This window comes from Mastigoproctus giganteus, chromosome 10, assembly GCF_048544385.1.
Source record: "Mastigoproctus giganteus isolate SK-2022 chromosome 10, ASM4854438v1, whole genome shotgun sequence".
Taxonomy (NCBI): domain Eukaryota; kingdom Metazoa; phylum Arthropoda; class Arachnida; order Uropygi; family Thelyphonidae; genus Mastigoproctus; species Mastigoproctus giganteus.
In genome coordinates this window covers 219,673,208-219,687,815 of record NC_143584.1, presented here as the reverse complement: position 1 = coordinate 219,687,815, position 14,608 = coordinate 219,673,208, and the positions used below count along the sequence as shown (strand labels likewise).

The following is a 14,608-nucleotide window of genomic DNA, read 5'->3' as shown; positions in this document are numbered from 1 at the left end:
TGTTTTCAAATCTTGCTCTTGTTCTGTGTTGTTTTCTTATTCCACTGGTGTGTTTCTTTCAGCTTGAAAATTTGCTCATATTCAGCCAGTTCCTAAAAAGGCAGACAAATCCCTTCCATCCAATTATCATACTATTGCACTTACTTCTACTCTCCGAAGTAATGGAGAAATCCATTAACTGCGAACTCCTAAACTATCTCAAAACATACATCTGATTAACAATTGCCAATTCTGTCAGTGTTGATCTACTAGTATACATATGAGCCTACATTACCAATCTGTGTATAAATTCATTAGAAAAGTTTGGTGAAACTTAAGCAGTTGCTGTTAATATTAGGCATTTGAACATGTTTTGCATAGAAACTTCTAAACAAGTGCACACATTATGGATTGTTGGCTGTTCTTTTGCAATTGGTATCCATTTTTCTCTCTGACTGCTCTCTGTTGGTGATAGTGGATAAGTATAAATTTGTATAAATAAGTTGTATTTATTCACCGTACAAGTTAGTGCAAACGCATCATATTAATATGCAGCTAAACTCTGAATTAGCAAAAATATGCAAAGGCGGCATTGTTTAAGTTATATCTCATATTGTGAATATCTTCCCAACGAGTTGCCATGATATTGCACTACTTCGAATAAGTAACTGGAGCTTTCTTAGCATCGAGATTCGTCAAAATCCTTCTGACATCCTTTCGTCGGAAGACCACAGGAGGCATTGAATGGAGAGTGTTGGGAGGTGTTTTACCAAGATCATTAATACACGAGTTAGAAAAAAATGGGATACTAGCAGGTCAGCTTTATACTTGGCTGAAGTGACAACAGAACCATCTGGTTTTGACAGGTGGGAGCAGAGATGGGCAAAAGTTGCGGCCAATAGCTTTGGCAAGAGACCAGAATGCTCAACTACCATTAGGACAAGAAGCAAGTTTTCTACTCTTAGCCTGTTCAAAATCTAGTTTGGACTGATTAATAACTGCTTTACAATTGTTGCAAGCTTTGGTGTAGGCAGAAAATGAAACTGAAGAATTAGAAACGAGCCAATTACGATATGAAACGTTCTTCCTTTGAAGAGCCTTAGCACATTTATTGGAAAACCAAGGTTTAGATAAAGGACGAGATTTTAAAGTGGAGCGTGGAATAAAGGATTCCATTCCTACAAGAACAATTTCACTGCCACAATCTGAGCAAACGTTGGCATCAGAAGTTTCGAAACAGTAATCCGACCAAGGAAAAGAAGAAACGAAATCTTGCCGGTCATCCCATTTTGCATTTTTGTAATGCCAAACAATATGAGGTTGGGAATAGCCATGAGATAAAGGCTCCATTGGAGAAGAGACAATCACCAAGTTGTGATCTGAGGTTCCTAAAGGACCACTCACTTCGACCATGTACTTAGAAGATTTGTTTGTGAGAAAAAGATTAAGTGTTTTGGCTGTATGGTTAGGATTGTCCAGTCTTCTTGTAGGTAAATGAACAGTCTGTGCAAGGTCATTAGTAATTGCAAAAGCCTCAGCATCTCAACCAGCTGGGTTGGTGTGACTAGAAAACGGAAGCCAGCTGGAGTTGTGAACATTAAAATCACCAAGGAAAATTACCTTACTGTTAGGGAAGTTGGACTGGAGAAAGTCAAGTTGCAAAGAGAAGAAGTCAAAGAGGTCCAAGTGATTAGTGGAGTTGGGAGAATGGTAGAGACAACAGATGAATTTGACACAATGAGGTAGAGAGATTTTAAGCCAGAGAAGATCGAAACAAGGAAATTCCAAATTATCAAGTCTCTGACAGGGAATATCAGGACAGACATATGCACATGGCGAAAGGAATCATAACACAAGGCGAAAATAACACATATGCACAAGGCGAAAGGAATCGAAACAGACATTTTGAGGCAAAAGGAATCATACAGCAAATAATTTGGGCAACTGAGATGAGCAGTAGTTGAATCAACCGATAACTGAGATTCTATCAGAAAAAGTACATGGGTTATGGCAGACTGCAAGTGGAAATGGACATCATTGAAATAAGAATTGAGACCACGTATATTTGTGAAATGAACTAGGAAGTGTTTGGAAGGTTTAGGTCTTTTCACTGATAAGCTTACTCTATTAGTTTGACAATTCATGGTATATTCAATAGTAAGAAAAAGTGGGGGGGACATGCTGTATGAAGTAATGAAATTTTTGGATATGGCGTACACATGGTAAGAATATACCCCAATCCTTCACATAACGTGGCCTCGACAATGCCTCCCCCTCCCTCGCATACACACTACTCAGACTTCCTCCAGTCACTATCTGGCAGAGTAGAGGTAGCAAGATTATACACTAGCTGATCTGGAAGCTTCCTAAAGAGTTACCAACAGGTTCGGTCTGGTGTATATTAATTAGCAGGCGGCCTGCGAACACTGTTTTAGAGCTGTACCCTCAAAATGTAAGGAAGATTTGATCTCGCCATGGTGTGCATCATAACTTCAAAAATCATCAGTCATACTGCATGATGGAAGAGATAGGGAAGGGTTGACCGGAACTTAGCTCTGGAGACTAAACATGGGTTCCACCACTTCAAGCCTCCATTAAGCAAAGTGGTGGGATTGCACCGGTTGATCATCTACCACCTAGTATTGCCTGGTAACACAGAGGGGCTGCATTCCTCCATGTGGTGGGGCACCACACCTCAACCCCCAGCGTACATTAGTTCACACCTGGCTTATCACTCACAGTGTGCTTGTGCATTCAGGTTATACCCAGGATTACTAACAGTGCCACCATTGTGAAGGTGCAAGCAGAGGATTTGGCTGTCACACTGTCCGGACTTTGCCGAAATTTGGTCCACTTGACTTGAATGTCACCCAAATATCAGTTCCATTAGCGTTTTAGACTCCCAGGTAGCAAGTATAGCTTGTCTGGCATATCTGAGAGAATGTCTGTGACAACCTCAAGGACCTAAAGGTATTCACAATATGAGATATAACTTAAACGATGCCGCCTTTGCATATTTTTGCTAATTCAGAGTTTAGCTGTATAATAATATGCGTTTTCACTAACTTGTACATTGTCTAGATCTCTCACAGCCTGAGGCTAAAGCCCTTAATGTATTTCAGTTGTATTTATTCTAAATTATTCTAAGTTTTTTAAATTTTCTAAATTCTAAGTTTTATTTATTCTATAATTTCTATAATTTTCTTTAAATAAGTCTTCTAAATTTTTCACTAATGCTGATGTTCCTTGAGGTTCAGTTCTTTCTACCACTCTTTTTCTCTTGTATATTCATTCCTTCCACTGACTGGAAATCCTAGCCATAATTTTCTTGATGATGGTACATTGCAATTTGAGTTTGAGAAACCTTGCCCTGCACAAACAACTTCAACTCCTTGAATGTTCATGACCAGTTTCTTAAATGCTGATCTCCAGGTAATTCTCCAGTGTGGGAAAGATAACTTAGTTAATTTCAATATTTCTAAATCACGGTGCTATCTTTTATCCCAAAAAAAACAGTCTACTGCTCTTCAGTGACTCTCAGACTTCTATGCAAGAATATATATCTTTATTTTTGGGATTGCCTCAACTTCTAATCTCCCTTGGCATAAGCACATCACAAATATTACTTTCTCTGCATATAACAAATTGGATTTTCTCATTTGCTATCAGTGTTACTTTCTTCTAAACAACTATCTCTGTATAAATCTCAAAGGTGCCTCCATAGCCAGGTGGGCAGGAGCAGTAGTGCGTAGTACACGCTTCTTGATTAGACCGGGGTTCGAGCCCGTGAGTACCAAATATGGAGGATGCGGAAAGGTCAGAGAATGACCACTGCATATTCCTGGGAGCAATATGGCCCTAGTTGCTAATGCTCCTAAAAACAAACAAACAAATCTCAAATTTGCCCCACTATGGAATATTGTTCCCACATGTATGTAGGTGGGGAACAATGTTCCATAGTAGATAAAAAGTCTCCCCACTCTCTGTCTCATAGACATTCTGTTTCTATTTCATTCCTTTTCTCTAGATATTTGCATGGACACTGTTGTTATGAATTGGCATCTGTAATTCTGCCACTCCCTTCCAAACCAGTCTGAACACATGCCACACATATTCAGCATCCATTTATTGTCCAACTAAGCTCACAGAGGCAACTTTTCTTCTTCCTCATTTGTCCCTTCAACTTCTGTTTTCTGGAATAACCTTCCTTCACACATACTTCCTGAAAGTTACAATCTACATAAATTCAAGTCTAATGTCAACAAGTATCTTCAGTCTTCTCAACCTTCAACTCATACATGGTACTAAGTATTATAGATTCTGATACCCTTCATGTTTGTGGTTTCATTAAAAAAAAAAAAAATATATATATATATATATGGTATATTTTCAGTTAAATTTAATTATTATTGTAAAGATAATTGTTATAGAAATTGCAACGTGTTGAAAGTGTCCTCTTTCCTTATGTGAACGCTAACTCCACATTTGATGAGGTTCAACATAGTATTTGAACAGCTGTCTTGACTTTTCTAATTCAGTATTGACTTTTAATTATTTCAGTTTGTTTTAAGGTTTTAGCATATTCCATTTACTATCTTCTTCTTCTTCTTTAATGCTGCCGAATGGCGTTTGCGACTTCGTTTTGATATTGTTCTCTGTCTAGCGCTGCGTGTAGAATTTGTGCTGTTGTCATGTGAAGCCAGGTGTTGATGTTATCTAGCCATGCCATTTTCGGTCTGCCTGGGCGTTTCTTGCCTTCGATCTTTCCCTCCAGGATGAGTGGTAGTAGGTGATATTTTTGTTGGTTCCTAGCAATGTGACCTAGGTATTTGCATTTCCTGCTGATGATGGTTTTGAGCAGGTCCCGTTCCGTGTGCATGTCCTGCAGGACCTGTGCGTTGGTTATCTTGGCTGTCCCCGGAATTTTCAGCATTCTTCGGTAGAGCCACATTTCGAAGGCCTGGAGCTTTTTTGTAGTGGCTGATGTTAGAGTCCAGGTTTCTACACCGTAGAGCAGTATTGGCCAGATGTAGCATTTCAATGTGCGTAATTTGAGCACGATGTTCAAGCTTCTGTCGGTGAGGAGGGTTCTCCATTTGGTGAATGCCTGCCTGGCTTGTTCAATTCTGCTTTTGATTTCGGCCTCATGGTTCAGCTGGTCATCAATGAGCACTCCGAGATACTTGAAGCGGTGTATTTGCTCTAATTTTTCGTTGTTTAGTTTGATCGTGATTTTGCTTGCAGTCCTGCTGACCTTCATCACCTTTGTTTTCTTTTTGTTGATTCGTAGCCCCCATGCTTGGCTTTCTATGTCCACTTCGTTCAAGATGGTCTGTAAATCTTGTTCTGAATCCGCTATTAGTGCTGTGTCATCGGCATATCTTAAGTTATTGATGTAGTGTCCGTTAACTTTTATGCCGATGTTCTTGTCAGCCAGTGTTTGGTCGAAGATCATTTCCGAATAGATGTTAAAAAGAATGGGAGATAATGGACAGCCTTGCCGGACGCCTTTTTTTATTGGAATTGGGTCTGTCAGATCGTTGTCATAGCGAAGCCGGGCTGTTTGATTCCAGTAGAGAGTTGTAATAAAGTTGATATCATTGTTTTCAAGCCCAAGTTTTCTCAGTCGGTCAATTAGGCGGTCGTGGTCTACTGAATCGAAGGCTTTCTCGTAGTCAATAAAACATATATACACGTCTTTTTGATGTTCATAGCACCTTTGTAGCAATATTTGTAAACAGAAAATTGCTTCTCTGGTGCCTAGTCCCCTGCAGAATCCGAACTGTGTGTTTCCTAGTGCACTTTCGCACTTACATCTTATCCTTTGCTGAATCACCTTGAGGAAGACTTTTAGCACCTGGCTCATTAGACTGATCAGCCTGAAGTCTTCGCATTTCCGGCTGGTAGCCTTTTTTGGTAGGGCCACAAAGATGGATTGGAGCCATTCGGATGGAATGTCGTTGTTGTTGTAGATTTGATTGAACCATTTCGTTAGTTGTTGGATGTTGCTGTAGTCTAGTTGTTTCAGCAGTTCCACATGAATCTGATCAGGTCCACAGGCCTTGCCTGGCTTTGTTATTCGGATGGCATGTTCCACTTCAGATGTTAATATGTGGAGATTGTCTTCCTGTGTTTGTTGTTGCGTTTCTGCCGGTTTTCTGTTGGTGCCGAACAGATTGTATATATAGCTCTTCCAGGTGTCGAGTTTGGCTTGTTTGCTTAGTATAGGTTGATTGTTGTCCGTATATAAACTTGGGATAGGAGCCGGTTTGTAGATGTTTCCAGCTTCTTTAAGCTTCTTGTGCAGGTTATAGTTGTCATTTTTCTTGATTAGGTCTTCGATTTCTGCACACTGATCTTCCATCCATTTTTCCTTCGCCTTCCGGATTTCCTGTTTGATCTTTTGTTGTATTTCTTTGTATTTTTCCCGGTTGTTGTTGTTTTTGAATATTCTCCGTTCATCCATTAGGTCTAGTATGTGCTGGGTCATCCACCGTTGTTTCTTTTTCGATGCCTGATGTCCTAGCAGGGTTTCTGCTGTTTCATTGATGCACTGTTTGAGTGAACGCCCGAATGCTTGCACGTCTGTTGTTACTGCTTCGATCGATCGGATTGTAGTGTTGAGATGAAGCTGTACTTGTCGTCTGTTGGCGGTGTTCTTCAGTTTCTCCAGGTCGATTCTTTTTGTTGTGCTTGTGCGTTTGACTGCTCGTAATTTGAGACGTAGTGTTGCTGTTACTGGGTTATGGTCTGATGATATGTCAGCTCCGGGGTAAGTTTTTGCATTGAGGACACTTGACTTATATCTGATGTTGATTAAGATGTAGTCAATTTGATTCCTGACGATATTGTTGTCAGAGTCTTGTGGTGAGGTCCAGGTGTATAGTCGTCGAGGTGGTAGTTTGAACCAAGTGTTGGCAATGCTAAATTTTTCTTCTTGGCAGAACTGGACGAGTCTGTCGCCTCGTTCATTCCGTGTCCCCAAGCCATGTTCTCCGACTATGTTTTGTAGCTTTCCTTGACCGATTTTGGCATTAAAGTCACCGAGGATGACCGTCATGTCGTGCTTCTTCAGCGACTTTAAAGTGTTGCTTAGCTTGTCGTAGAACAATTCAATTTCTTGATCGTCTTTGTCCGCTGTTGGTGCGTAGACCTGGAGCACATTCAGGTTGATCTTGTTGCCTGCTAGCTGTAGTAGTGCGATTCGTTCCGATATTGGGGTGAAACTGGTGACTTTGTTGGCCAGTTGTTTGTGGACAACGAAAGCGACGCCGTACGTCTGCTTGGTGTTCTCTTCTCCTCCGGAACAGAAGACGTGGTGGTCGTTTGATGTAAACTTCTTTGTTCCAGGCCATTTGGTTTCACTTAACCCAAGTATGTTGATGTTAATGCGTTCCATTTCTTGTAAAGCATTGGCTAGTTTTCCTGGTTGTAGTAGGCTTCTAACGTTCCATGTAGCTAGTTTCAGAAAATTCTTCGACGCAAGCTCGGAGATTCTTAGCACCCCTGCCCCATTCAAGGGACGCCGAGACTCGGGGCCGTGGTTTATTTTGCTTGCTATCATTGAAGTTTTCAAGGGAAGGATAATCCAAGTAGTTTCCCGTTGCTTTCTTGGATCACAATTTAGTTGAAAAGGTCGTGTGTGGACCTTTTGAAACGGGTTTCGTCTGACGTCTCCACTGAAACCTTTCCGCCATGGAAGGCCCTTCTGGGAGCATATATCTTTCGGTGCTTTAGTAGTTTAACAAATTAACAAATTAAACTACTAAACCTGCCGCAGCCATATAAATGGAGTAGCTCTTATTCAGTGATGAAGCTGCCTCGTGATGTCATAATTTTACGCAATTTATGCCGAATTTCTAGTCATCACTGACCAAGCAGGTGGCACTGCTGTAGTTTTATCTCCTGGAACATCCAAATGGCTGACTCGGTAAAATTACCGTGACCTTGAAAATACCAATAATGTATAACTCAGCAAAACGTGAGTATTTTTAAATACAATTTGGTATCCTGAAAACTTCTACATCAAAGCTATCATGTAGCACAACTATTCTACTAAGAATTCCCAGTGACTGATTATAGTTCCTTAAAAATTTAATGACCTTGAAATTTCCTATGTCCGAACATAACAATGATAACCATTTTAAAAAGTTCAGTCCGAAAAATAAAACCACGTTTAGGTCTCAAATCTTAACCTATCACTCACCCACACTTATTTTATCTAAAATATAACTTCTTTTTGAGTAACACTCCCGAAAACCTTCTTTATTTATTAATTTTTAAGAGCGCACTAATTTAGCTAGCATACAGCTGGCGCCACCAGCGCCACCATTTACTATAAGTTTTCCAAAAGATAAATATCAGACATCTGAGGATGCTTGATATTTGATTATGAACATATGTTCCTGGGAAAATGATATGCTGTCTTTATTATGGTGGTGTTTAGTAAAAAGGGCATTATTAACAAAACAGTTTTTCAGGAGACCAAAAAATGCTCATTTTACATTTCAAGAATTTCATCACTACTAACACCATTGATTATAAGCAAAACACTTCTAGTTAGTGACTGAAAGCTGACATGCAACAACTGTTGGACATCTAGTGAAGATTTGTCAATAAGAAATTAATATTTACAATTTGGGTTACATAAATTTTTCAATACTCTACTATTGTATAAAGAATTTTATTTACATTTTTCTTAATAAAAATGTTTAATATTTATTTAAATCATCTGTTGGTAATACAATAAACCTTTACTTTATTGGACCTTAATTTAATGGACTTCAGAAATAATGAACAGCGTCCATTGAACCAAGCTTTTCATCTATGTGGAACTCATTGATCCAACTTCTGTTGTTGTTGTTGGTGTAGAGGTTTTTCGGCACAATGGCAACTGAGGCCAAAATGTGCCTATTCAAATATTTGGAATGGTACCAGAGTTTGCCTTATTTGTTATTAGATATATTCATAAAGTCTAATTTGTTTGAGATAAGCGAAAAGCTCATCCAGATTGGCATTGTTTCCCAATAGGTGGGTTAGTGATAAAGGTTCTTGCATTTGTGTCAGAGAAAGGAAGGTAGTATTTCTGATATGGGAATAATACGAACAATCTAACAGAATATGTCGAACTGTAAGTTGTGATGAACAATGCATGCATACAGGAGGGTCATCACCCATGAGCAGGAACAAGTGGGCCAGGTGTGTGTGCCCTATGTGCAATCTTGCCAGTATTACTTCTTCATGCCTGTCTTTCCTCAAGCTCGAGCTCCATATTTGTGGTTCTTGTTTAAGTTCAAATAATTTATTGTTTGTCTGTGTCTTCCCAACTTCTGTCTGATGGTATTTACAGTATTTACAATTAAAAGATTTTCACTGCTGGGGAGCCAGGATTTCCCTTGCTATCTTCAACTAGCTTGCTGAGCAGTTTAGAGACATCAGTAGGGAATCAACTTATCATCCAGTGAGGGTATTCACTGAAACCAATCAGCTCTTCAGACTCTGAATAAGCTCTAGTCAGAATTTGCACTGCCACTATATGATATGGAAAAATTTCAAGCTCTTTTACTATCAACTCCTTGTAACTGGTCAATGCAGTAAAATATAATATTACAACAAATACCATTTTTTTTTTTTTTTTTTTTTTTTTATTATTTTTATTATTTTTTTTTATTTCCTAGTACAACACTTTTCGTAACATACTATCACTATTGATAACTAGAGTTTAATGGACAATCAGCTTTAGTGAACAGGCCTTATACCTCCATAAGGTCCTTTAAAAGTGAGGTTTACTGTACCTGATTACTTTTTGTGATTTAAAGTTTAGACATCTTTTATTATTTTTTCTTTGTAAATAGCTTCTTTTGGCACCTACACCTTATATCATTGGAGTTCCAGCAAGTTTTTTGATGTTTAAGCGGCAGTTTCGATTGCCAGATGATGTTTGGCTCATTGATTTGGACTCAAACAAAGTAAGGCAGTGCAGTTCACAACTCCTCATCTAATATTACTGCATATGTTTTGATTCTTAAATAGATTTTTCTGAAAAGTTTTTGCAAATTGTTTACTTTTTTAGTTTATTAATTCAGACTGTGTATACTTAATGTAAAGTTTCATTGTATAAAGTTAAGTGTTTAACATTATACTCCTTTATTAAATTGGAGCAGTGCATGTTTCCCTTCTTTGCTTAGCACAGTAAAGTTCTACCCCACATTTGCCTGTACCACCAACTTTTTTCTTTTTTTCAGATTTCCTGAAATTGTGGTTTTTATGATTTTGCATTAGCCATAAAAGATCATGATTTTACATTTACTCCTCCGCCAAATTTCAGTCAAGATTATGATATGTTTTTCAAGTAAGGGCATCTCAAATTTATCAGTATAGGCTCAAAGTCACAATTAAGTGGCTGTGGTTCTACTCATATTCAGTGCAGAGAACAGTGTATGTGATCCACTAAGATCTCATGCTCAGTATATGTTGCATATTTTTTTTTTTTTTTTTTTTTTTTTTGTACAGCTTTTCTAAAATACTATAGAGTTAATCCCTTTAGCAGCTGCTTTGATTATCGTATACACCACAAACAAAATTTATTATATGAAGTTTTGAAAAATATGTGAATTTCATTTATTCCTCAAGTATGTTATTTATTCCTGATCTGCATTATTAATTATTGTTAGACATTAGTACATATGCATCTTCACTATGTCCATTCATTATCCATCCATTCACCATTTACATGAAATGACTCTGCTCTTAGTGTATGGATATTCATGGAATTTTATATTTGGACCTTTTAGAAAGATTTGTCAAGCCATCCCAAATTTGTTTAAAATTGGGCTAGTAGAAATCCACTGCTATTAATCTAGCAAACTATTTGTTACTAGAAGAATTTGAGTCACTGAAGAAAGGGACGCTTGTCCTAGAAACAAATGTAGCTGGGAACTCCTCGTGGGCTCAAATGTGTCATGACCTGCCAAGGTATTTCCCCCCCCCCCCGCGCCGATTCAGGTCCTACAACAGAATAATCAAATGCATACAATCTGATTGAAGGAGATTTAGTTTTATTGGGAGATTCAGATTCTGTTGTCAGGGAAATGGGTAACATATTTTTTTATAAGGGAACAAAGAGAGGTTTAATTATTAATATGGGAACTAATGATATGAAATGAACACTGACCTGACGATTTGTTGGAATTAATTTAGGACCATGCTGAAAAAATGCTATGAGAATGTGTCTTCAGTTCTTCCCGGGCACAATAGGAGGGATTATATACCGAAAGCCTTGTGGATTAACTCAAGACTTGAGGGACTTGACTCTGCAAGGCTTTAGCAGGGAAATCAGTGTGGCAAGCACTTGCAGGTAGAAGGAATCTATTTTGTGAGATGGTATTCATTTGAATGAAGGTGGTGCAAAGGATTTTTTGCAGTATCATTGAGAATGCCTTAAGAGTTGAAGGAAACTGCTAGATAGGGGGAGAATGGTAATACAGGTCGACCATCACTAATCCAGCCACTAGTAATCCAGTTCCACCGCTAATTCGGACATAATTTCCGCGAATGTAATTTCAAATTTCCCGGGTCAGCGCACCGACCTGCCGCTACTGTTTTGGTGGCGTTGGTTGCAGCATCAGCTGTTGGCACGAATTCATAAACACTGGCAAGCCATTCCCACTTGTTTTTTTGCATTTATTATTTTAACCTGCTTACATTTAACCCCAGCCATGGTTCCAATGCATAAAGGAAGTGCCTCTCGTGGTGTAAAGTGCAAACACCGTACATTGTCCATAACAGATAAAGTTGAACTTCTGAAAAACTCGACAGCAGTGTGTCTGTGAGAAGTTTAACTCTGCTTAATTGTAAATTCCAGCAATTTCTCTCAGTTCCTCTTATCTTAGTAATTTTCTTTTAGCCATTCCTTTCTAGATTTTTTTTTTTTTTTTTTTAAACACTTATACAAACTTGCAGAAAAATACAACACAATATAATGGGTAATACAGCGCGCTAACGAACTTGTTTTCACAAAATCTTTAACAATACTGACAAACTTATTGCGATGTTTGAGAGTTTATTTTATCGTAATTAGTTTTATTGCAGTGCTCGCTGTGCATGCAATAAACTAATCACAAACGACCTTCATATGTAATAGTGTCACACGTATCTGGTCGACACGGCTTCTCAAGAAATAAAGTAACCAACATGTGGCCATGTTGGTCACATATATGTGACATAAAAAAATACTTTTTTTTATATTTTAAGTGAAAAAACGACAACACTGACAATATTTATTTTAGAATTACTAATCAAATTATTTCCTAAATAATTTTTGGCCCCTGGGGAATTTTTTTCTTAAACTAGCGTGGCAGTCAATGTGTTAAAGGCAGAAGAAGGTGATTAGCTGTTGGGTAAAATGTATGTTCTAAAATAACCACAGGTGATCCATTCCATTCCATTCCATTTTAAACCTCTTTCAAGAAAGGCCATTCCCTGGGCCGTAGCCCATCCATGGCTAATTCTTAAAAGGAACTTGTATCTGAGTCTTTTAGAATTCAATTATAAAAGAAAATTTTGTAACAGTAACAAACTATAACACAACTGAGCCACTTAGCCTCTCCCAAGAAAAATCCACCTTATTTTTAAGTTCTTAGATGTTAATGGGGAGAGTTGCCATCCCTACCGCGTGGAGGTAGGCTACTACTATCCAACTAATACTTCTTTTAAGACTCACTCCCCTCCGCGCGACAGGGTTTCTTTATCAGCTACCAGTTCATATTAAAACTAGAATTCCAGGGATTTCTGGATCCTTGCTCACTCACAAAATCTATAAAATAAACAATCTTAAAACACCTTAATGCCACTAACAGCTCGAGTTCTTATTTCACAATACTACTCTTACAAACTACAACTTGTAGTATCAAAATATTCATTTCTGAGATATTCAACTGTTTTTCATCTAAAAGGACGACTTACCCCATAACCACTTCACATAATCACAACATAACCAATTAAATCTTATTTATTTCAAGGAAAATTCATTCCAAGGGAAATGCTGTAATGGTCACCATGGTCAATCCATCCTAATTCTAATATTCTCGATAGGACTTATAATTATACCCAAGACAATAACAACTTCACCCATAATCTACTTTCCGCTTGTAAATTTCTAGTGCCCTTGCATATTCGGGGCACTTCTTGTCTACTGCCGAGTGATCTGCCGGCATACCTTTCTTCCCACATACATAACAATGTACCCTCTTATCCTTGTTCTTACAATCCCTATAGGAATGATCTAATTCTCCACAGTGACCACACAGCACCTCCCTTTTACAATACTTCGCTATGTGACCATAAGTCATGCATTTGAAACACTGCGTAACAGAATAAACCTCCTTGAATTTACAAGCCGTCCACCTTAAAAACAATCTACTTTTTATTTTAATCATCTTCCATATTTCTGAATCCAATTGAATCCCCCAATTATTTAGATGAGTTACCTTATTATTATTCACAGTTAATATCTCCACCTTTTCACAGTTAATATCTTTCACAGTTAATATTCACAGTTAATATCTTTAACAGTCAATGTGTTAAAGGCAGAAGAAGGTGATTAGCTGTTGGGTAAAATGTATGTTCTAAAATAACCACAGGTGATCCGGCAAACTCACTAATCCAGCACCCCACAGGTCTCAACGCTGCCGGTTTAGTGATAGTCGACCTGTATTATTATTATTACCATTAGCCATATGGTGCAAGGAAGCCTGAGGCTTATGCTGCACCAGCTAAAAAAATTCCCCGAATTACCCTGAGAGAGAGAGAGAGAGAGAGAGAGAAAAGGAGTCACCAAGAAAGAGAAGAATGATGATATCCAGCTCAGGACCCTGGTGTATATATATATATAGACATCAATCTGGTTTCTTATGAATGTTGTTCAAAGTAATACTTGCAAACATCTAAGAATTCTTGTTTTTTGCTGCAACAGTCAATATTCTGAGGGCTGCTACATTTCAAATGAGTGGGAAGATAAAGCTAGAGAAACAAGCCTAAATAACTTTGTGGGGTGTGTGTCTGAGTAGTAAACTGTAGAATGTTTAGTCTTAAGTTCTACAGTAATGTCATCAAAATAAAATGCTAACATAATAGGGCTAACAGAAAAGTGGTGCAACCCATAATTGGAGTTGACAAGTTCCGCTATAGTATGTATAATGTATTTTGGAAAGATAGGGAAGACAGCAGGGATAGTGGGGTCGTGCTTCTTATTAAAAAATAGCATTATCAAAAGCTGATTCAGCAAAAGCAATAAGAACTTTTGCTGAGTCAGAAGTTATGCATGCCAGCATAGAATCTGTGTTAGTGTGCATTAGTTGGAAGCAAAGGTATAGGAGAATCTACAGACAAGAGGATTTTGAATGTATGACTATAATTTTGAGCTCTTGGAAATGTCTAAGTTTTTTGGAAATTTGACTTAATTAACATATTAAATTGTGTTCAATGAATACTTTAATACTCATTAGAAATATTGTTCAAGGTTTAGGCCTAAATGGTTATCTAATGAACTAATGAGACTCGTAACAGGGAAGAAAAATGCTTGGGATGCATATAAATTATCAAGCGACTCAGAAGCCTATGGCAGATATAA

General features: G+C 38.0%; 1 protein-coding gene across 12 annotated transcripts in view; it reads left to right on the top strand.

Moving 5' to 3' along the window:
• Window positions 1-14,608, top strand: part of Rab3-GEF (Rab3 GDP-GTP exchange factor) — a 973,693-nt gene that overhangs the window by 306,152 nt on the left and 652,933 nt on the right. For all 12 annotated transcript variants that reach the window (XR_016547514.1, XM_090382519.1, XM_090382521.1 and 9 more), the window contains exon 6: window positions 9,834-9,947. Coding sequence is in view for 11 of the 12 variants with exons in the window: in XM_090382519.1 (XP_090238645.1) it covers window positions 9,834-9,947 (114 nt within the window). In the remaining variant the exon portion in view is untranslated. The remainder of the gene's footprint in view (window positions 1-9,833; window positions 9,948-14,608) is intronic.